The 24,867-nt window shown below is 43.0% G+C and overlaps 1 protein-coding gene across 3 annotated transcripts in view; it reads left to right on the top strand.

Moving 5' to 3' along the window:
* Positions 1-24,867, top strand: part of LOC138300863 (coiled-coil domain-containing protein 50-like) — a 671,686-nt gene that overhangs the window by 629,023 nt on the left and 17,796 nt on the right. For all 3 annotated transcript variants that reach the window (XM_069240701.1, XM_069240699.1, XM_069240700.1), the window contains one exon: positions 11,643-11,740. In XM_069240701.1, the coding sequence (XP_069096802.1) occupies positions 11,643-11,740 (98 nt within the window). The remainder of the gene's footprint in view (positions 1-11,642; positions 11,741-24,867) is intronic.

Below are 24,867 nucleotides of genomic sequence, written 5' to 3'. Positions count from 1 at the left end.
GGCCCCAAGGCCTGATGTCTGACTTGTGCTGACTGGCCTCCAAAAGTCACCACCGCTGCTACTCCTGAACAGCACCTTCTCCGCAGTATCAGGATCTCACCACAATCTGGAGCCGAAAGTGAGGGGCGACGCAGGGACACCGGGGCCAGCAACAGGCACACCAACACATACGTGGTAGGAGGTAGCCCCAGAGCCAGGCCAGTGCAGTGAGCGCGGTCCCAGCCACACCGGTCTCCATGGTTCCAGTACGGCCCTATGCCAGTCACTGGGCTGCCCGCCCCTTTCCTGCCAGATGATGAGGAAAGGTAAGAGCCTGGGGCCGCCCACGATCATGAGAAAGCACCAGCTGAGCAGCGGCACCTCTGCATTCTCCTAATCAGGCCTTGGGCTTACGGCGTGGTCGGTGGCACAAGTGGACCCCCTGGCGGCCCCCCAGTGCCAATACACCCACATGGGGGAGGGTGCCGCAAAATAGGTCTCGGTCGCAGCTCCGATGCTGCACCATGCACTGCCAGAGTCCGTCTGCTTTGCTGCCCCTAAGACCCATTTAGGGGCAAGAAGACTTCTCCATCCCTCACGGCTGGATCGCCACAACCATAGAGTCTCATAAGCACTGGAGTGGGGCCAGGATAAATGCCACAGGAACGCTTCCCAATCATGGCTTGGCTAAAATGCACCAGGGAAAGGGTGGCTTAAGATGGATAGCAGACGTAATGCAATGAAGCTCTACAGCAGAGCGACCACCATGTTCGGCTCCAAAACCATGCCCATTGCGTCACTTTTTTGACTCAGCCCTGATGCAAAATCCTTTTTTTATTTACAAAGTTGATTTGTGTCGCTTTGTAAGAAAAGGTAACGTAGTGCAGCACATTGCGTTGCTTTTCGGGTAGGTATTCCATGTGTGGTGCACAGGCCTTCCTATGCATCCTCCCATGGATTTTGATGTAAAACCATTTCAACAAATAGATGTAGACATGGTGTACCTGGCTGAGGCTGGTGTAATGAGGAGAAATATTTGTATTTCTCATTGTTATTTCCTCTTTATATTTGTGCTGTATCCTGCCTACTGTCTCTGCCTCTCCAGTTCTTTCATTTTCTTTTTCCTGCCTTTCTATTTCTTTTTCTTTTCAGCGTTCTTTTTCAACCCATTTCTCCTGTCCCACCCACCTTCTTCCCTTTGAATCATGGTTAGCTAAACTCAACTTCTCCTTCTGTAACTCCCTGGCCTTTTCCTTGGCCATAGCTTTCTATAGCACTAAGTGCAAGTTCCAGATCTCGGCTAGACTCACGGGAATAACTCCTGGAGCGTCTAGCAGTGCTAACCTTCAAATCTGTTGTGGAGGGGAATGTGTTTGGGAAATACTGGACCGTAAATGTTGGGGTCATACGTAGGTTGTGTCTGGGGAAACCCTGTGCTTAGAGGCTAGGAGAGCCTTACACCACAGTACTCCTGGGTCCCTATCATGGTATCCACCCCCTCAGCCAGAGTCCATGACACTTTCTTCCCTACTACCCTGTTTCTCAAAACCTACTAGGATCTCTCTCTGAGTGTTTCGGAAGCCCTTCAGCCAATCGCCAAACACAGATCGCTCAACTGATCTAAGGATAAGATGTGAAAGGCCTTTCCCACCAACTTTTTATCAATTTTGCAAGTAAGCTTTACACTGAACTTATTGTTCAGTTCACCACAGTTGTAACTGGAACATGCCAATCCTACACCACTCTCTGCCATATGTGAGACCTCATGCAGAGTAGACAAGGCTACCAGGCCCAATAATGGTAGTTGATGTAATGTGCTAGTAATGAAGAAAGGGAGAATCCCTTTTTAGGGTTGAGCGCAAAGCGCTCTGTCCCTGGTTTAATCTCTCTATGGGTTTTTAACCACGCCCATGTCATGCCCATCAGTTTGGTTGGTTCGTGGGCTTGTCTTTTAAAATTCGACCAGTTTAATTAGTGAAAGGCAGGCATACGTCACGCCTCCTCCGGTGTTTAGCCCTCCTCCAGCACACCGGTCAACTACTGAAAACATACGAGGCTCCATGTTTTTGGGATGGTTTCTGGACTACTTCTTCTCTTTATTTCATAGGCAGTGCGATCTCGCTGGGCATTAGTCGAGCGCTTTGCATGACATCGACCCTGTTACATGGATAGTTGCACTTTTGCCAATACGTTTCACTGTGAGCGAACTTCTGTTTCCTTTTATGTGTCTGCTTTGCAGTCATGGCGGCAGTTAGCTCGCTTATGTGAAACTGTTTTACTTCTCATTCTCAGTTTATGTGGCAAGAAAACTCCAGTTATTTATGTGAAATTCTTTTACTTTTCATCTTCAGTTTATGGGGCAAGAAAAGTCCAGTTAGGAGTTTACAACAGTAATAGCTTTAACTTGAGCAAACACGAGACCCATTGCATTGCAAATGCTTGTTTTTTTTGGTAGACCCTAACCCACTCTAGGAGTGGAATGCTTCATCTTCAGGTCTTATCCTGGTCCCTAAAAACCAGGATTGGCTCAACCATATTTCAGGGAGTACTTTGAATAATTTTCCAAGTCGTAGTACCTAAGAAGATAAAAATACTTCAAACCAACCTCAGTGTCCCTTTATTAACGGTTGTTTGGGTATAATTAAAACTGATTTCCAAAAGGGTAGTAATGGTATTATGGTCTATTACCCTTAACTACAAGTTGAAATGTTTCAGCCCTTTTAACTGTGGCCACTGGGGTCCTGGGCTTTCATCAGGACAAATCAAGCACATTGCCCCAGTTCAAAACTGCTTCTCATGCATTCAAGGTGCGATATTACCTGCCTCAATATGTCCTTAATAAGTATTGATTCCTGTAGTAAAGAAACACCAATAAAGTCCAACTGTTGTCAACGAAAATGCATCTTTTGAGAAGCACTCATATAGTGATTAGATGCTTTAATCCAAAGTGATTGTCACTCCACAAAAATGTTGTCGGATGTAAAATATCTAATGCACATGCAAGCATGCAATATTCACGTATAACTCAATAATTTCTTGTGCCACACTGTAGTCTTTCACATACACATTTTTAATCAGCATACCATGCTTAGTGATGGATGGTGTCACAATGCCAAAGTATACGTAATACAATTTATATGTTGGGACTTACTCTAATGAAAATTTAAAAAATGTGTCATGGGGGGAGGGGGACCTTGCCCCTTTTGTCACACACTGGAGAGATAATACTGTCATCTACATAAAGTAGACATATAAAGTAAAAAGAAAAAATAGAAATGAGGAAAAACAATCCCATTAGTCTGGTGCAGGACTGCCCCTAAAATGCATATAGTATGCACTTACTTCGTCAAGGAGTAACATGCTGCCTCTTAACCTACTTGGTCATTTCGCTCTATCCAGCACCACCACAGATGTGGGAGCGAGACCTGGTATTTCTGTCAAGTGGCTTGCGTATGCCCCCATCTACATTTGCATAATGACCTATACCCTATTCATAATGATGTCATTTCCTAATGTAACATGTACACAGGAGTGTAGTAGCATCTCGGACGTTAAGTGAATGTTGCGAGTTGTGTTTCGAAGTCCTGCTCAATATGCATCGATCGTGTGTGACAACCATCAGTGAAGTGGTACATAAACTCATCGACACAGAGTAATTTATGAACCTCCCTTCAAAAGAAAACCTTAAACTGGTTAGAAAAACTAAATCAATGTAAAATGGATGTCTCTGTGTTCTATTTCATGTTGATGATTCTAATACTTTATTATAAGAACAACTGTAAACTCCATGAGTAAAGCTAGCGCAAACCCTAATACTTGTGAAGAAGATGTCTCCTATTAGGTTTGCTATGTCACGCAAACGAGTGCTGTGTTTTTTGGGGAAGTACCAAACCTTATGAGAGTATGTTGTCAACAGAGGCATATCACAAACTCCAGCCAATTCTAAATAAATATAAAAAGGTTAAAGTCTAGTCTTGTCAAACAGAGGTGAAAAAGTAGGATGATCCTGGGTGGAAATTACAGGACATCTAACTGGGTCCATGGGTCTCCTCATTAAGGCCCTTGAGATAGCTCTTTAATCTGTTCACCCACCATTATTTTTTATTTAAGAGGGTTCTCGTCATATTGTCACAATGTGACACTTTTTCCATGATGGTCCAGTATATCTCGCTGCCCTTATGTTCCTGTTCAGTGTAATGTGCTGTAAATCTGGTTGATGCCTTCCTACAGTGGATGGTAATACAATGCTTCCCAATTCTAAGTTTTATTTTTCTTGTGGTTATTCCTTCATGATGCAGTCTACAAGACACTCAGTCAGGTATATTACATTATCAAAATTTCAGTACATTTGTAATGGATATCCCATGGTGTAGGTAGGCCGAGATCTACAGGTATTGAATGGCTGGTATACGGACATACAACATATTGGCCACAGGGTATTGGTTAGTGACAGAGGGAGTTAACAAAGAGTACATTGAGTAAACACATTTTTATTTGTGGGTCTAGTGGGGGCAAAATATATCTGATACTCTTTTTAAATGAAAGTATTGTTTTTTCAAAAGACAATTGGTTAGATGTCAAGATACATCAATGTTTGTTTAAGATCTTTTTGATACGGTTGTAAGAACTGTTAAATGTACTAACACCAGTCAGGTTGTTGGTTTTCCTTTTCTTGCTGTCTTTCAATAAAGCATCTCTCTTAATATTCTGAGCTTATTTTCATGTTTTCTTCTTGAAATTGTTAATTTTTGGACAGGTTCTCTTAACCCTTGAGAATTGAGCACTAGAAAGGTTCTCTCTCAGAGACCAGTGGTGTGCACTTTTAAACTGCAGAAGACGGTTTGTCAGTTGCTTTTGTATGCAATCTTTTGGCAAGATTTCCGTTTCTCGTCTGTATAATTAAATCTAGAATCACTTCCTGTGAGTCATAAGACATTGTGAAGTTTAAGAAATTATTGCGATCATTAATGCATCTAAAAAATGATGCAGCTTTCACTTTATCGTCATGTCAAATCACAAAGAGGTTGTCAGTGTAGTGACGCCACAGGCATTCCTCTTTTTTAAGTGGATTGTTGACCCAGATATGTTGATGTAAGTGTAGGCAAGCTATGCTCTGAGCAAATGCGCTCCCCAGAGAAGTACCATGCTGTTGTAGATAAATTTCATCATTGAAGGTAAAGTCATTTTTTGTGAGTGTTAGTTCTGCCAGCATAATGATCCAGTTGATAGGGGTGGTAAAATTCCTTTCTTGTTCTTTTAAGAAATTATAAATAACCCTCAAGCTATTATCTTGTGAGATGCTAGTGTACAATTCCTCAGCATCAAGATATTGGCATCAATTCAGTTTGAGGATCATAATCACTCTAGATGTCCAGGAGTTGGTTTGTGTCTTTAATTGTTATCACTAGAGGTCGTAGGAACCAGTCTGATTTGTGGGGACAAAGACAAGCCCTTAATTAAGCACTTTGTTGTCATCTTTAGAAACATCCTCCCATGTAAGATTAACCATCAGATTAATTGGCCACTCATACTAGGTTGGGGTTCTTTCTTCTTGCTCCTTGTCTGTACTCTTTGCCCTGGTTCTTCCCACTGTATCCATGTCTCCTCTCATACCTTGCTTGCCTCTCCAGCCACCTTTTCCTAAAAAAAAGGGTGATTTAATTACAAATAGGTAATCTGGGGTGATGGACCTAGTGGTGATGGAGGGCCATAAGGTCTCTGCAATTAATACATTTGTTGAGTCACTGGAGTCTGAAAGAACTGTTTCTGGTAGCTTCTTTCTCTACAGTTGTTCCTTCTACCTCTTTTACTGATATTAGAACTGTCACTTAACCAATCTTAAGACTCTTCTCCTGAGGACCAAGTATTCTCCCTTTGGGCTTTTTGTGATTATGGATTGTGTACTTCTTTATAATCCTCCCTGATGTACGGACCCTCTCGTGAGCATTTCCTTTATAATTATTTATAATCTCAAATTTTGGTATTGACTTTGTCAGGTTTCTTTTTGAAGCAACTTATCTTGCCTTGTTTGTTTAGAAAATCTTTACTAGTTTTGATCTTCACCAGTGTGGCGTCTGAAAGACACTTTGTTTTGTTAATAATTAAAATTAAACAATCATACATAAAGCACCATGCAATTAGAGATCAATCTTTTTGTAAATGGTTTGTCCTCCAAAAGGATTCTAGGTTCATTGCCAACGAGAAGACCTGTGGGTGTCATGTTAGCCCATAAATATTTTGTCATTATTGACTCATGTAAGGGAATTTTGACTTGATTCCTTTTGAGCTCAGTTCCTTGCAGTTTCCTGTTTGTGCTAGGGCCTGTGAGATATCTGTCTCACTGAGTGGTGGTGTGAACAAAATGATGGATGCCATTTCATCCGGTCCATATCATTAGTGTAGGCCAGTCCCGTTTGTTCCGTTCTGGCAGCTGTTGCGAATGCCCATTGTAAACCCCATAGCTGTGCAGTGCTTAATCCTTACAAGCAAAAACACCCTCAAGCTGAATCCTTTGCCCCTGGGAAGGAAAGAGAGAACCTCAATATGTAGGAAGGGGCATAATCAGCCTATTTAGACCAGCAATCACAAAGGGTATACCCTGCATAGCATACAAATTCACTTAACAAAATCAGGCTTACTGGTAGTGAAAAAAGGCCTCTTTCCATACGTCATTATCAAGTGCTCCTAAGTCTTCCTGCCATTTGGTTCGCAGGAGATCTGTGTGGTCAACTACACTGACGATTCAGGAGCAGTAGATTTTGGATATACCCCAGCTTCCCAAGAGTTACAATGTAAATTTGGACTCTTGCGGCTTGAACTATGGGAGAGTATTTGGGAGTCCTTCAAAGGCATCAAGCATGTATCTTAATTATAAGATTCTAAAGAGTTTTGAGTTGTGAATTAGGAATTAATCTCTAAGGTCCTCATATGGCCGTGTGGCTCCCATCCCTAACATCCCCCAGTTTAGAGATTCCAATATAAACCCAGACTTCGAATACTGGATGCAAGAAAACAGGGCCCAGTCTCCTGATCACAGTAATGTTTGCTCCATGGACTTTTTGTACCAACAATGTGTTTCAGTGAATTGTACAATCCTTGCAGTGTCAGTTTGGATAGTCATAGAAACAGACACTCACTCAGATTTGTTTTCTGTAACAAAGGGCATATGTTGGCATCCCAGCACAATTGAATATCTGAATTGTCTGTATGGACTTGGAGCTGGGAAAGCTTCCTCAGGTCACCTACCTCCCCTCTAACTAGGACTAGAATCAACATCTCCCAGTGGGGACCAGAGATCTCAAGGAATTTTATTAATCACTCTCCTGTTGCAAGTAAAAATGAACATTGTCCACAGAGATGCAATCTTCATTCCATCTCTTCCAACAGAAACCCTACCAAGTACATCTCTTCTGATCCAATCAGCGAAAGGCACCATTTCCAAAGCAAATAAGTGGGGCAAAAAGGAGACAGCTGTGCTTTGTGGCCCACTCAATAGGGAAGGGTCAGACATCACTCCATTGACGTATGTCAGGAACCAGGTGCCAAAGTTCATCTTGCACAAGAACCTGAAATAGAAATTCCCAATTTATAGAGTCAAATGCCTTCTCCAAGTCTAGTAGAACTAACAGGAGCAGACCTTGAACCTCCCAGTGTCTGACCAAAGCCAATTGCAGTCACCTGACGGAGTGTATGGTACACCACATGGACATATAGCTATTCTGGTCCTAATAAACCAGTATTACCTTTCCCAATCTGCTTGTGAAAATGTTTGTATGAATCTTGGCCTTGATACTAAGGAGTGATATGAGCTAATAGGAGGAGCAGGCCACCCAGGGTCTCCCCTTTTTCAGTATCATGACTATTGTGCCATCAGACAGGTCCTGTGGCAACTGGTTGTTTTATATTGAAACATTAAATAGCTTACCAAGTGCAGGGTTAAAATGGATGTACATTGTTTGTAAAACTCTACTAGAAGGCTGTTTGGTCCCATCATTTTCCCAGATTCAATCTTCATGAGTACCTTTCAGAGGTCCTCTGGCATATTAGGCTGATCCAGGACTTCTTAGGCTGGGGAATATAGCATCCTAAACGGTAGGTCAGTAATCACCATGTTTGAGCATTCTACTTCTGGGACAAGGCAACATGCATGGATGCCTTTTAGTATGCTGCAAAAGTGTCTACAATGCCCTTCACATCTGTTCCCTTATGATTATCTAAGCTTTGATCCCTGAGATTATTCTGGAGGCCTTCTCTCTAGCTGTTACCCAGTATGCAAGCTTACCCATTGTGTCCATATATTTGTACATTCTACTATGCAAGGCAGTCCAAATGTGTCCGGCTTTGTCTATTGTGCTGCTATTTAATTGGGCCTTGGTTGCTTGTAGTTCCCGGAGCAGGAGCAACTCCCTGGAGTGCAGCACCCATTGCTCCATCTGCATCATCCATGTCTCTATGATGAAAGTATTCACTTCCCTCTCCCTCCTCTTGCCCTTAACATAATTCATGCCTCCCATAGGATGACTGTCAATTGACATGAATACTCATTAATTTAAAAGGATTTCATTCCATCTAGTCTCAAGGATGCCACTAGTTCCTTGCCTTTGGCCACCAGGTACTAAAGAGCCAGGTGCCTCATGGCCTGTCCTGTGGGCCATACTAGCTGAGCAGAGCTCAGGAGTGGAACAAAATTTCTCTCTGTGCTATATCCATTCCTGGAACTTCCTGTGTATCAGCTGTGGGGAGGAAGAAGTGATATATGCATGAAAACTAGTTGTGCGCATTAGAGAAAGTGATGGAGCTTACCCCTCTGTGCCAGACGTGCCAAACATCCTCAGCAAGATGGTCCGCTCTGGGAATTTGAGGGATCTGTTGTCATTGACTGCTGGGGGTGCCATGTGTGCTGCTGTCTGTTCATAACTGCTTTCAACCTCCAATTAAGAGTCTACTAGGGCCTGTGGTTGGAAAGTTGGTTTGATGTGTCATCTAATAGTGTTGAAGGGCCATATGCAAAATGAACGGACCAATACTTCCCATCTGTCGATCCTGCACAGGCAATCCAGCCTTATCCGCTCCACTATCATGGAAAAGCGTTTAGGGAGCAGGGTTACTATACCCCTAAATCTTGCAGTGAATCCTGAATGGAACATGCTGTTAAAGCCATATTTGTCGAGGAAGGTGCTATTTATGCCCACTAAGTGTACCAAGATGTTTCAGTGTATGTCGTCTAAAGCGTTGCATGGCCCACCCCCTTTCATTTTGTTGTTTACCCCATTAACGTTCCAGAACATCTTGTACCCTCTGGAATCTACTTCATCAGTGTAAGCGGCTATGTGATATTTTCCCTGAATAATTATGCAGCATAACTTGTCTGCATCTTACCAACTAAAAACAACAATCAAACAATCAAACTAAAATCACTCCTGCCACCCTGCACTTCCTCCTTCAAAGCATTTGTTGCCCAGAATTGAATTCCATTACTAAAGAGGAAAAGAACAATATAAATGTCTTAAGTCCAATGAGGTTGCTCTAATTAGCACCTTGTTAGCCTTCAGAGATTGCATATGCCTAATAGCACTGTCAATTCAGCCAAAGGAGGTGGTAGAGCTGTTATGGAAGGTGGTGTGCCGGCTCTGCACTAGAGGGAGTGTGATGCATCTTTGAGTCTCTGATTGTCCTATCTTACGTCTGCACCCTTTTGCTCCTTTTGTTGCCACCTGCTTAGGCAGATGCACCACTTGGGTAGTTCTGCATTTGGGGTTTGGTTCAGCTTTAGAACTTTTTCTTTCTTCCACCCAATTCCAAGTGCTATTGGTGCATCAAAGAGGTGAGTCTTCCCCTTGTATGTCACCTGCAACCTGGCTGGGAACAACAGCATTTATTTAAGCAGTAGTACTCCCAGTTTTTGTTTCCCTTCCAAGAATGACCTGTGTTGTTGTTGTACTTTGAGCATAAAGTTGGGAAAACATGATTCGTACTGTGCTGAAATGCAGGCTCCCTTTTTTGTGGGGGCTGCTCATAACACCACATTCCTTTCTATGTAGTTAAGAATACAGACAATTAAAGGTCTGGGTGGTGCCACAGGGGAGTCATGGAGCCAGAATCTGTGGCCCTGCTTGATTATAGAACACATTGAAATGTCATATGAGTGAACCCAGGATTTCAGCTCTGTTGTGATGAGCTGGTCAGTCTGGTAGCCTCCATCCCACCTGGGACACCAACAATCCTGATGTTGTTGCTCTTGGACCTTCCCTCTGCATTCTTCACCCGTTCCTTCAGCTGCTTAGTAACCTGAAGATCTACAACCGTTCCTTGCGTGTTGGGATCAAGTCTATCCCCTGCCTCTGTCACTCAATCCACTGAGTTTCATAGGACCTGATTTAGGCGTGAGACTCAATTATTAAGCCAAAAACAGTTTATTTAGCTTTTATGTTTCCAGGACACCCTACACACCATACACAAGTAAATACGAAAAATAGTTTCCTCCTTTTTTGTGGTAAATCTGTCTGTCCTGCATTCCCAAATGTTTCCAGGTATGATGTTCTAGAGTGGAATATATTTAGTTATATATATTGCACAGGTATATGAACCATATAGCACATGTTAAATGTAAGTGTTTAAAGACCTTTTTTCAAAAATAAACTCACATGTGTTACTCATAAAATGTGAATATACACTTTCTGCTTGTTTGTGCATATATCTTACTTTACACTCTGCCTCTTTGAGGAATTCGCCATTGACATCACAGTGTTCAAGTAAGGTTTTATCAAAGTAAACACTTTTTAATCCTCTCATTTCTGTCTCTTGAGTGGGAGTACTACTGGAGTACATTATGCATGTAATCTTTGGGGTGCTTATGTGACCACATTAGTCTGTAATATGAGTACCTTACAACAACTGTCTCAAAATTCTCGACTTCAGCAAGCAACATTGAATCAAAATGCACCAAAGTATTTATTTGTCAGCTGGCTTGATGCACTCTCTTTCATAGCAAACTTTTAGGTTTGCTACGTTTAGCTGCTAACCACCAGTTATGCTGATCTTTGGTCATTTGGAGTATACTAGCTAGGTATGTCATTCTGAGTTATGCTTCTTGTGCAAACAATCAAAACAATTTTAGAGGTAATAATGTGCACAGCACTCGTGATAACTTGTGGACCCTTCAAGAGAACAACATGGTGGGCAATATGAGTTATGGCGTGTGTTTTATGTGTTTCTATCTTTAAATGGCAAATTTTGTGGCTTTGCACTTTTCAGCCAGAAGCATAATTCACTTTTAACTCTGTTTTTCAGTGCACACATACATTGCCCTATAACCCCCATCATAAGTTATATTAAACACTGTAGCAAGGTATTTGTCAAACTGTCTACTTGAAGAAGTTTTTATTCACTATTTCTATTGATTTTGGTTTATGTGGACCTTGAGATCAGAAATAAACCAGAAATTGCAAACTGGATTACATTCACCAGTAGCTGCAAACTTGTGAGCAGTTGATTGATCGTGCAGTCATTTTGTAGGCGAGGCAGGAACTAAATGCTTTAAGGTCGTAGTTTTTCAATTGTTTGCACTCTGAGGACTGTCCTACTTGCTTGATAAAGCCCACAGGTGAACATACTCTATATGAATAGTTTGTTAAAAGATTGTACTCAATTGTATCATTTTACAGACAGCCGGTGCCTAAAAACATTGCAGAGGAGCTGGATCCAACTTTTAAATCAAAAAGAAAGGAGTCTCAGTCTGACATGCTCACTGGATGTTCACAAGGTAATTTATTCAAATATTATTTTCAGTCCTCTACAATAAAGCCATTTATTATTTCTGTAAGGAAATAGACTACACAGTTGATTAGGGGCATGGGCATTCTCTCCTCTATGTATGGAGCCTTATGTCAGTAATTTTACATATGAATTCCACATTAAGGCCTTAATTGGATTAGACAGGGCAAAAAAAGACTGTATTGCCACATGAATTACATCAAGCGATCTCATGGCAGTTCAATTCATTACAGCCTTATTTAAAAAGTAGCTAGTTAGTCCTAGCCCTCGTAATTCAGAGTAGACCAGTAATCAAGAATAGACAGTTTTCCTCTCACAGATTTCACAAGATAAAACCTCATAAAATTTGTGTAAGGAAAAAATGCAAGAATACAGGTTTTGTACCTTAGAAATGGTACCAAAATTTGGTAGTACCTTGGCATCCCCCATTAAAGTGGGTAGAACTCCTAGTGGGACGGTAGTACCTCTTGACAGGAAGAGGAAGCTGTTATTGGTAGCTAATTCCACACTCAGGGTGGGGGTGGAAACACACCTGCAGTACTGTAATTTTCTAGTGGCATTACCTCTTGCTATTACCTCATTCATGGATTGAGACTATTCCTCCCTGTGATAATGTAGATCGACTAAATCAATTAATATTGATGATGAAAAATGTACCTAAAAGGTGAACAGGATCGACAACTGGTGGCATGTCAAGTTTAAATCTGCTCAAGACTTCCACGACTCCGGCTCCCTCATCCACCCTTGAGTGCCTCAGGGGCTTGCAATAATTTTATCTTCAACATTGCATACACTGAGGCCCTCATTACGACTTCGGCGGTCTTTCAAAAAGACCGCTGAAGGCACGGGCACCACTATACGGCCAGTTCTGCCGGTATTGGTGGCTCCCTATTATGACATTTCCACTGGGCCAGCAGAAAAGTGACATCAACAATGCAGCCGGCTCATAATAGAGCCGGCGGCAATGTTGATGCAGCAGCGGATGCAGCAGCACCCGTTGCACATTCAGTGAAATGCGCAATGGGGCTGTGCCTGGGGGCCCCTGCAGTGCGCATGCCAAGTGCATGGGTCACCAGGGGCACTCAAGTTCCCCTCACTGCCAGCCTGTCCATGGCAGTGTTTACCGCCATGGACAGGCTGGCGGTTGGGGATTATGACCGCCTGGCGGAAGCCTGGCGGTCAAGTGGAGGAGCCGGCGTTATGGCCGTGGTTAATGCACCATGGTCATAATACAATGGCGGAACACCGCCAGTCTGTTGGCGGTGTTCCCGCGAGTATACCGCCAGCCGCCAGGGTCATAATCTGGCCCTGAGTGTCTAATGGTGTGAGCACTACAGATGCCTTCGGGGCTCCGTCAACTAGAATGGTAACCAGTTGTCCAGCTCCCAAACCCCACAGCACAAGTGACATTGTCAGTAGAGTCTACTTTAGAGAGGCACCTGACCATGAAATATGAGTCTCATTCCTTCGAGCTATCACCTCCTTTGATTTATGATAGTATATAATTGACCCATACTGAGTGTTTGGTTTGATCTTGAATTAATGTCTTTATAAAGAGCTTGTACAATAAAAGTCTGTGTATCACTGTGGAACAAACCTAATGTAGGAAGAAGCTGAGCAAATGGTCACAGGGAGAGAGAAAGACCAGTTTGCCTGTCTAAGCTAAGTCCCTCCTGTATGTGCACTTTTTTCATAAGGCCCTCAGCAGTAGCATTCCTTCAGAATGGGGAGATCAGGCAGGAACACAGGAAGGAACATAGTGCACAGACCCTAATTTTCAAAACTGTAGAGACCTCAACGCAGAGCCAAATACACATAAAACTGATTTGCTGCTCCACAACAAGCCAGAGGAGAGCTCTCTCTGCATGTGACAGATGGTATTGTTTTTCAGGTAAGGTTAGGGCAGACAGCAGCATTTTACCCTACAGCTGTGCCATAGCATAAGCTGGTAGACCCACATACAAACACTTACAATAGCCAGCCTCCACCAAGCAAAGGAAACTATCATATCAGCTTGATGCTGTTTGAGGAGGAAGGGGAGTTCTGAGAGTTTGTAGCATGTTAGAGCACATTTAAGGCATATTATGTTAATATGTGCACTGAAAGAGAACTTTTGTTCAATGATTACACTAATGGATTTGTCTTTGATAAGCTTCAAGGGTGCATCTCTCACACTTGTAGGTCAAAGGAATCTCTCCATTGGTAACTTTTTATAATGAGTGCTCCAAACTTTAATTGTGTATCACTGAAAAAGTATGAGCTCTCTGCATGCTATATTTCCCTCTCTGTTATTTCCCAACATCTACTCCTGATGTATTTCAGCAGACCGGGAGCTAGATAGTTGCCGTCACCTATGACCACACCTGGGGCCAGTTCAGAAACCTTTTGTCCTGGGTTTGCATCACAAACGTGAATCACACCAGGGTAAAATGTTTGTGTTGCGCTATTTTGCATTACTCTCCATCAGTGGGGTGTTCCATGGGTGGTACATGTGTATTCCAATGCGACCACACGTGGATGTTGACGGAAAACCTTTCTACTGACAATAATTGGCATGGTTTTACAACAAACAATAACACTATTCTGAAGCTGCACTGTACACCACACATCCACAGTAGGAAACGTTTTACAGTCTAAGCATAGTATTTTTTATTGGAGGGGTATCCTTCCAGTATATTACCTATCCTAGATTCAGGCAGACACTTTTGCAGTATAGTGCAGAGGTCTGTACTTGGTGGTCTGCAGACTGCTTGTGATCCAGCTGGAGGAAGAGAGCAGAATAGCGTCATATCCCTGTAGATAAGGCGCTTTGTTGCTTCCTCCCTGTCTCACAATGTAGTGCAGCACCTTTGGTTGCAGCGCTTAGATGTGTGACAGTCTGGTAAATATGGGCCCTAGACTCCAGCTTTTGGTCAAAGTTACTTGGAGAAAATACCATGAATTTGTCATTCTACTCCTTGGACTGTCAAAACAAATTGAGTCCATTCTCCCACCAAAGACAAGGGGACAGGAGGCTGCATTCTGCCCTCACCCTCCCTGACCAAATCCTGTACACACACTACAAGGATGCACAGGGGTAATTTTATCACCCAGGAAGTTCTAAGTATTAAATCATATATGGGAACCCTTTGGTTTGTAAAAAAAAAAAAGAAAAAGTAGTGTGTGTGTGTAGAAACAAATGCGGTCACCTGCACTCGAATGGAGTGAAAAAGCCCAGGAGTAGAACCTGTAATTGATTTTCATGCCAACTCCCTTTCACTTTCAAGTCCATCGCTGTATAAAATTGCCGCAAATTCATTTGTACAGTTTATGCAACGTGGTGGCCTTGAAATTATTTTTCCCATGTTTCTCCTGTTTATAGAATTACATTTCTTGGGTGATGTGACACTGGTTTATAAAAACCTGACCTGACTGACTGTCCATCGGGTGGTGCAGGCTACTTAACACTTTTGAGCAGGGAGCACCTTCTGCCAACCCTAGTAAGATCTCATGCATACAATGAAGAGTTCATTTTGCAAAGTGTACACATTCTGATTCTCTTCCAGAGAGAGAAATTACAGTCGTATTTCATTGTAGTTGCACTTATATAATGCTCACCATTCCTAACAAAGTACTTAATTGCTTTTGCAGTCAAGAAGCACTCTATTCTGTGGACTGTGCGTTGTAGGAAGTGTATGGTTTTGAGGTGTGGCCTATGTAGAAAGTGTTTTTGCAAAATGACCAGGGTGATGCACTTATTGTGTCACAGGTAGCTTCATTTGAGTATGTAGTAGAGTCCAGAGAAATGAGAAACACAAAGCATAGCTTACAGAGTAGCAATGCTGAGAATGGAAGGATTGCCATACAGGTGTGGCCACTGTGTGGAGAGTTTTGATGTTGTGTGTGATGTCTTGATCTTATGTTACAACATCATGTAGCAGCAATCATACATTGAGTGCATTAAAGAAGAGTGAATGGAAAGCTGTGCAAGTGATTGGATTGAGAATACTTGTTTTAGGAGATTTCAGGAGATTGATTCTGCTTCTTGAATGTATGTGAACCCCAGTCATCTATTGCAGAAGTGCTAGTTCTTTACAGCCTTCCTGAAATCTAGTTGGTCTTGGGTGTTTCTTCGCTTTGCTGAGAGGAAATATCTTATTTTTTCTGCAAATGGAGAGAATGAGGTCCTACCAATGTATTACTTCTTGTAGGATCAGTTGGGCATTATGAATGCCAAGTTAGAACAAAGAGGTTTTTTCTACACATTTCAAGTAATTTTTTTAAACAAAGGCTGGGCTACTGGTGAAGATGGTCCTTTGGGCAAAGCTGGGTGCCGCTAATGAGGAGAATGCAGCTATAAGTATCTTGTGAAGTACTTGGTTGCTGATGTGATGTGATCAAGTAGGAATAGGTCATTTAGTTCTCAGGCTGCTGCAATTTGGATTTGTTAAGTCTCCATAGTAGCAAGAGTTGTCCTTTAGCCTGTCCAGGTGGTGCAAAACATAGGCGTTTGTATCCTGGACCTTCTTTAGGCAACTACATGTGAGAAGATGTATCTGAGTGCTTCCTACAAGATGGGTCACTTCAGGAACGAGTGATAGACTCTAGCCCATGATTAGTCACAAGTTCCTTACTTCATTAGATGTTGCACGGAGTACTGGATTCCTGGGACCGGATAGTCATGGGGTGGTTATGCTTTGATTCTCCACAGGTTATGGCCTGTGTCTCTAAAGCATTCATTGATCTGTGGCTCAGGTCAATGGTCAGCCCGCAAAGCTTTTAGGTCAGCTGGGTCTTCCAGTTTCAGGATGCTCTGAATGGTATAGCTGTAGCTGTTGCAAGTGAATTTGAGAAGTTATATATGCCGAGTAGCTGGTTAGGCTGAGCATTGAAGAGCCGTGGCGAGATGATGGAGCCTTAAGGTACCACAGCCTCTGTGTAGAAAAGGTAAATGAGAAAGGTGCTGCCTGCGAAGTAATTCTTGTTCTATTGAAAAAATGGAAAGATATATTCTTTAGGAAGTTGCTGAATTCCGCTAGTCTTAATTAGAAGTAAGTGTGGTAGATTATGTTAAAGACAGCAATCGGTCCACCATACATAGGGTAGGAAAACTATTACTGTCAAAAGTGGTCTTCAAGACATCCCCGATGGAGATCAGGGTGGAAGCCTGTAGGATAGTTAGAGAGCAGATTAATTTCTTCCAAACAGTTGGAGATTTGAATGAAAGTTACTCTTTCTGGTTTCATTAAAACAGGCCATTTGAGATGAGCTAATAGATGGGTGGGTCTCCGGGTTTAAGGTTTTTCTTCTTGATGAAGGGACTTATGAATAAGGTCTGGAGGTAGACAAAGTAGGAGCACAAGGCTAGGGAAATCTTGGTAATGGTTATTGCAGGGTTGACTGCATTTGTAGTGACTATGATGTCCTCAAGTTGCAACGCCAGTCATGATCTCAAGCCACACATTTCCTTTGGATATCAAGGAAGTGCAGGTAAATCAACTTTACATCTGGATCGGAGATAATGGATAGGTGCCCAGTGAATATCTCCCAGTGTGCATTGAATGGATCGGTGTCAGGAATAGACAACCCTGCCAGACACAACAAGTACATGTTTCTCCATTCCCTTTATCCATTTCCCAGAGCCATTACACACATAAGATATCAAGGCTAATGTTATTTGAGGCCTTTATTTGACGCTATGCTAGTACTGAACATATGCAACGTAATGGTAGCAAATATCACAGTTTCACATGCAGTTTACCATTTGGGGACATTCTCATCACGTAAAATACCATGTGACGAATCTCATAGTAATTCTTAAAGTACTGTATAGGGTTGTATGACGGAACAGCACAGGTAAAAACATTGCAAGCCTTGACAACACATTTTTTACCTCACATTTTTATAGCACTCGTATCTTTTTACCTCACATGACATTACATTGCATTATTAGTCTAGCTAAGGTAAGTATTAGTAAGGTATGTTTAAAAAATATGTTTATATTTATTTTTTATATTTTTGGTGGGAGACCCCCCAAGCCCCTATAAGTACCTTGAATGCATGGTAAAGGCATGTGTGGTAAAGGCCTGTACGTGGTTACAAATTGTCTGGTAACAAATGTGTTGTAAATGTCCTGCGATATAAAAATCACATTGTAAAGACTGTTTCCCTTGTATACCTGTACGCATGTACAGAGCACTAGCGTCAGACTGAGTCAGAAAATACGTCCAGGCACGAAAAATGAAAGTGACCCCCACTAGCGAATCACGTAGCTGAAAAGTGGGCCACATTTGCAGTTCAGGATAGTTTTGAACTTGTAAAGACAAGGGGCCATATTTATACTTTTCGACGCACAACTGCGCCAACGCAGTTGTGCGTAAAAAAATCTAACGCCATTCTGAAGCGCCATGTGGGCGCCGTATTTATTCAATGACGTTAGCCGGCGTTAGCCGGCGGAGCTGCCTGGTGTGCGTAAAAAAAAATGACGTACACCAGGCAGCGCCGGCGTAGGGGATTAAGGAGCTTGGGCGTCAAAAAATGGGGCAAGTCAGGCTGAGGCAAAATATTCGCCTCAACCCGATTTGCGCATTTTTTTTGACTCCCAACCCCCATTGAAATGACTCCTGTCTTAGCAAAGACAGGAGTCATGCCCCCTTGCCCAATGGCCAAGCCCAGGGGACTTATGTCCCCTGGGCATGGTCATTGGGCATAGTGGCATGTAGGGGGGCACAAATCAGGCCCCCCTATGCCACAAAAAAAACAAATACTTACCTGAACTTACCTTAAGTTCCCTGGGATGGGTCCCTCCATCCTTGGGCGTCCTCCTGGGGTGGGCAAGGGTGACAGGGGGTGTCCCTGGGGGCATGGGAGGGCACCTCTGGGCTCCTTCCGAGCCCACAGGTCCCTTAACGCCTGCCCTGACCAGGCGCTAAAAAACGACGCAAAAGCGGCTGGACGTAATTTTTTTTGACCTGCCCACTCCCGGGCGTGTAAATACGGCGCACATGCCTCGGAGTCATTTTTTAGACGGGAACGCCTACCTTGCATATCATTAACGCAAAGTAGGTGTCCACGCTAAAAAATGACGCAAACTCCATGAACTTTGGCGCTAGACGCGTCTAACGCCAGAGTATAAATATGGAGTTTGTTTTGCGTCGAATTTGCGTAAAAAAAAACAACGCAATTCCGGCGCAAACAGAGTATAAATATGCCCCAAGGTGTATAGATGTTTTTCAAGGTGTGGGGGATTATGCATTTTTGTTTGCTACAAGTGGTCTGTGGTAAAATGGGGGAAATCACAAGTAAACACCGGGCCCACCAGACCTTGAAACAGGCCACCAGGAAACAGTCAAAGAACCTGCTCACATACTGGCCTGAGTAACTGGCCCCTTCTGACACTGCCAGATTGCTCTATAGGCGAGTCAGACCATGCATGGCAGCTGCCCATCCAGAAGTGTACATATTCATAGGGAGTGTAACACATGTACCTTGAAAAGCACCACCTACTAAGAACCCACATATGTACTGGGAAGTTAACGCAAGACTACTACTGAATCAGCCACACCCAGCGACATTTTCCTTAGCTCAGCAACAAATCAAACGAAGGTTGCAAAATACATGCACACATACCCTCAATTACAAACAACTAAGGGTAACTTGTTTGTCACATATGCTCAACATATGCAATATTGTGCAACTGAACAGGCATTCAATTAAAATATAAAGCTGCTAGGCATTTGGTGAATACCCTTGGAGAAGTTGTGACCCCAAAAGGGAGGACTTTGAACTGATAACATTTGTGTGCGACCACAAATCCTAAATATGTGCAGTGTGCAGGAATGTGGAAATATGCAACTTTTAGGTCTAGAGCTGTCATGAAATCGCCCTGTGGAAGGAGTGGGATGACATCCTGAAGAGTGACCATTTGAAAATGTTCTGAAAGAATGTATTGGTTTAGGAGCCTGAGATCCAAAATGGTTCTGAGTGACCCATCCTTTTTTGGAATGAGGAAATATAGTGAGAATACTTCTGTTTTGTGATATTAGGACGGGACCGGTTTTATTTCCCTTTTTAGAAGAAGAGACTGTACCTCTTCTTTGAGGATAAAAGGTGTTCTTGAGATAACCTGTGAGTGTGAGGAGGGCTGTTGGGAGATGTGTAAGTAAGCTCCAGGCAAAAACCATGTTGAATAATGGAGAGGACTCATTGGTCTGATGTTATGTCTGTCCATTATGTGTAGTAGTACTGAAGACATCCCCCAGCTGGTGTTAAATTGGGTTTTGGCATTTTCAGGTAGTCAATGCTTTGTTGTGGAAGCTGAGCACCGGAAGCTATTGTTTTTTGCTCCTGCTTCTGAAATGATTGCCTCTAAGTATACCCCTAAAGGAATCTCTGTTGTAAGAGCTTGAAGCTTGTTTATTTTGGGAGGTAGAGGGGCATATGATGTGGAGTATTTGTAACCTCCTCTATATATTGGGCAACGAAAAAATCCCTTTTGTGCTTGAGACTGGAGAGCCCCCCCTGGCCTTTGCAATATCTGTGTCTTTTATTTAACTTCTCTAACGTAGAGTCAACTTGTGGACCAAAAAGATGTTCTTTGTCAAATGGCATACTTTAATATATCTTGTTGAACCTCTGGCTTAAATACAGAGCATCTAAGCCATGCACGCCTTCTTATCAACACACTAGAATGTATCCCTTGCCGCTGAATCGGTAGCATGTAGTGCACACCAAATTTAATTGTTTGCAATTATTTGACCCTCTGGAGCAATTTTTTGGCCATGCTTACATTGCTTCTCTGGGAGACATTGGAGGAGATATGCCATTTCATCCAAGTGAGCTTTATCATATCTAGAGAGTAAAGCTTGGGAATTGGCAATATGCCAAAGATTTGCAGCTTGTGCAGCCACTCTCTTGCCTGCTTTATCAAGATTTTTACTCTTCTTCTCTGGTGGCGGAGAGTTTCCAGAGACCGGGCTATTGGTATTCATTCTGGCAGCAGTAGCCAGTTTTGAGTCTAGTGGCACTTGTGACCTGATTTAACAGCGGGTCCGTAGGTGCAAGTTTATATGTTTTATCTACCCTAAGTGTTATCATTCTAGAGCAGACAGGCTCTTTAAAGATATCAGCCGCATGGTGCATCATTCCAGAAAGCATAGAGAGATATTGGGTGTCTCTATGGGTGCTGGTAAGGGTGTTGAACAAGAAATGTTCTTCTATGAGTTCCTTATGTATTAGAACATTATGGTAAGCAGGTGCCCTAGCAATAACTTGTTGGTATCTAGTAGTATCTCCTGGAGGGGAAAGCCTAGCAGGATACAAATCTGGGTCAGTGTTAATGACCAGGTCTGGATCATAAGAATCCCACGGGTCTGGATCTTGATGTGTGTCCCCTGAGTAGTGTTCTTCAAATAATGGTGAACCCTGTGAATGAGATCAAGAAGGAGGAGTCACTCAATCCTGTGACTCAAAAAACAGCTTCTTCGAAGAAAAACAATTTGTAACACTCCGGACCAAACATTAGATGGCAGGAGAATGCAGAGCATGTGAATCTACAGCACTACATGCCACAAACAGATGTCTATTGGGTAAGCCCTGAATGTGTGGTATAATCAAACACTATACCTACACTAGGTTTAGAGGTGTCCTGGGCATAGACACTCAGCCCTTACATATCCCACTCACCACAACAACACACGTTCAGCCCAGAGCTTGCTTAGAAAAACAAAAGTGGACAACTAGCACAGCCGTCCTCCAACAGGTAAACCCTCCTACAGGAAAATCCTGTATCTATACATCTTGTACTGTCATAATCTGAGCACATTCAACATATGGAATAGAAACATAAAACACTCCTAAATAAATAGATAGGACAACAGAGGAGAATAACCACATCAAATCTACCTCTGATTCAGTTGACGTCCAATGAACCTCTGCCAGAAGTAGAAAGGCTTCTCTATTTAGGAGCCATCAACCCATTCCCAGCTCTAAAAAGAGTTATGGATTCTCCAATTTCTATGTAAAACAAGAATTGGCAAAGCCTGTAAGGCTCGTCAGAAAGGGCGCCATTGACTTTGTCAATGTCATTCAGCAATGTTGTGGTTGTTGAAGCCCATTCCAGTCCATCCAGCCTTAATCCCAACTGTAGAATGATGGGCACATGCTTGCAACTTTTTGGCAGAAAAGGCCTTCTGCTTACCTCGTCCACAGCTGTGTAATTTGAAGATATATATACGTCTCATCAAGGTACATCAAACTTGAGTTAAGAATAGAAATCTATACTTGCCTAAATATATACTTACCTTGACAATCTAAATAGTTGTCAGTATTCCGGAGTTAATATTTTTGCAGGACAAATTTGAAAACTCAGAAATGTGGTGAAACACCAAATGTTGAGTGACAGCTGGTTCTGCCATTTGAAGTTCCTTGTCTGTTGCTCATCCAAAACAGGACTGCCACATGCAAGGCATCAGAAGACCTACCTTATGACACCTTTATTTCCTGACATGGCTCTCATGTAAAACATGGCTGCCGTTAACAGGAAACAATGAGTTCCACATGTAAGGAGGACATTTCTAGTACCTCAATGTTGTTCATTTTTTTTCTTTTTCTTTTTTTCACAGAGAAACCTCTCTTGTGGGGGTTTCTTTCAGCAGAACTAAAAATCAAAATGCTGAACAAGCCACCATGACATTGTTGCATGGGTTCACATTATCCTGATGAGGCTGCTGGATTTGGCAGCAGCATTACCTGAATTGTGGGGAATTAAGTCCAATCCCACACCATGTGACATCTGTGGGCCTAATCCCTTTCCGGCCAGCTAGCAGTGCCTCATCTCTGCCCAAGAGCAAGGATGATTTGTGGCAACCAGGCGCATGACAAGATGACTTCTCAGGGAAATCATGGTGTATCAGATCTCATCCTTTTCTCTCAAAGACTGCATTAAAATGGCTATACAACAACATGGCAATACAGCCGGGATTACATTTTATCGAAAAATGCTCCTGCTGTATCAGCAAGAGCAGTTTTGTTGAAATTACCAAGATAAAGTGGTCGGGGAAACTCATAATGCAGCAAGCACTCTGCCACAAGGCTGACAGAGGTAGGGCGTGTAGCCCCTTGAGTGTTCAGATTTCCACCCGCTAAGCTCTAAATACGAGAAGCAAAATCCATTGCTTGATTTTTCTCCACAGTGCTAACCTATGCTGGAAACAATTGACGTGATAGATTCTTCTCTGTTATCAATGTTTCCTAGAGAAACTGCTGATTTCCAGGTACTATCAAAATCTAAACCCGATCCTAAATCATCTAAAAGACTCACAATAGAATCCTTATCATATAGAAATCTTATAACATTCATTGGATTATTCAGCCAGGAAGCACATACATACAAAGCATGTATAGCACACCCGTGCACTACATAACACCACCCTTGCACAGGAAGGACACAGGGAAGACACATCCCTTACATGCTAAACACCTGCCTAAGTAGTTAAACACTGGCACTATAGATTTTCCACATATAGTTCTTCAAGTTAAAGCATACAAATAGAAAGAAACTGGGCACAACTCTTATTGCTTTCTTCCACACCCAGAAGCACAACAAAACTCCCACACAACACAGCTAACAAAATGCAGACCCAACACTCGACTGTGTACAGATACAGGATCCATATTCCTGCAACTCGACCCACCAGAATTGCTCAACTTGTACCCACAAACACCAGCAGTGGGACATGATACTGTGTCTCTAACAAATGTCATCAAATGCCACATATACAAAATGAAACTGTATGGTTGTTTCTTTTATTGCAGCTTGCCGTAGCTCCCTTGCATTGCAGAAAACCCTCAAAAGTGTCAACTCCATGCCTCAAGATTTTCAGTGATATTATTCTTAATAGGCTATAATGCAGATTGAACTTGACATTTGCTCCTAATGCATAGTGAAAGTGCAGATTAGCACATTTGAAAAGTGCGCTGTGTGTCATATTGTTTTAAGATTAATCAGTTTTGCATTGACCATCGCCTGATCAATCAATCAATCAATCAGGAATTTGTAAAGCGCACTACTCACCCGTGAGGGTCTCAAGGCGCTGAAGAGGGTGGGGGGGGTTAGGAGAGGGGGGAGGAGGTGCTGCTACTGCTCGAACAGCCAGGTCTTGAGAAGTTTCCTGACGGTAAGGAGGTTTTTGGTCTGGCACAGGTGGGTGGAAAGAGTGTTCCACGTTTTGGCGGCGAGGTGCAAGAATGATTTACCGCCGGTTGTAGTTCTGCAGACGTGTGGCACGGTTGCGAGGGAGAGGTCGGCGGAGCAGAGATGCCGGGTTGGGGTGTAGAAGGAGAGCCGTCTGTTGAGGTATTCTGGTCCGGTGTTGTACAGTGCTTTTTTGAGCATGGGTGAGGAGTTTGAAGGTGATTCTCTTGTTGACTCAGAGCAAGTGCAAGTTTCTCTGGTGGTCTGTGATGTGGCAGTGACGGGGGATGTCCAGGATGAGGCGCGCGGAGGCGTTCTGGATGAGTTGCAGCCTCTTCTGTAGTTTGGTCGTGGTTCCTGCGTAGAGGGCATTGCCATTGTCCGGTTTGCTGCTTACGAGGGCTTGGGGGACTGGTCTGGTTTCGGTGTGTATCTATTTCTAGATCTTTTGGAGCATGCGAAGGGTGTTGAAGCAGGAGGCGGAGATGGCGTTGACTTGCTGGGACATGGATAATGAGTCCAAGATGAATCCTAGGTTGTGTGTGTGGTCGGTGGGAGTCGGAGCGGCTCCAAGAGTGTCAGGCCACCAGGAGTCATCCCATGTGGAGGGGGTGGAGCCGAAGATGAGGACTTCTATCTTATCGGAATTGAGTTTGAGGCAGCTGCTCTTCATCCATTCGGCAATGGTCATTCTCCAAGGTACATGAGGCCACACAGAGGCTGATTTCTAGGTGGCATAGGGGTGTCATGTATTTAATTTTGGCATATGCTCTGGATGTGTACACCCGCTAGATGGGGTCACCAGCCCCATGTTTTTCAAGCAATTCCTAATACCGCAGTGGGTGGCTCTTCACTGTGAGTGATGGAATTCTGCTTATGCTCATGTAGACATCTGCCTACAAAGTAGTCCACTTCACTGTCAGGCCCAGAAGCCAAACTATAGT

Source organism: Pleurodeles waltl, chromosome 6 (assembly GCF_031143425.1).
Source record: "Pleurodeles waltl isolate 20211129_DDA chromosome 6, aPleWal1.hap1.20221129, whole genome shotgun sequence".
NCBI lineage: Eukaryota > Metazoa > Chordata > Amphibia > Caudata > Salamandridae > Pleurodeles > Pleurodeles waltl.
This window is presented reverse-complemented; position numbering and strand designations above follow the sequence as displayed.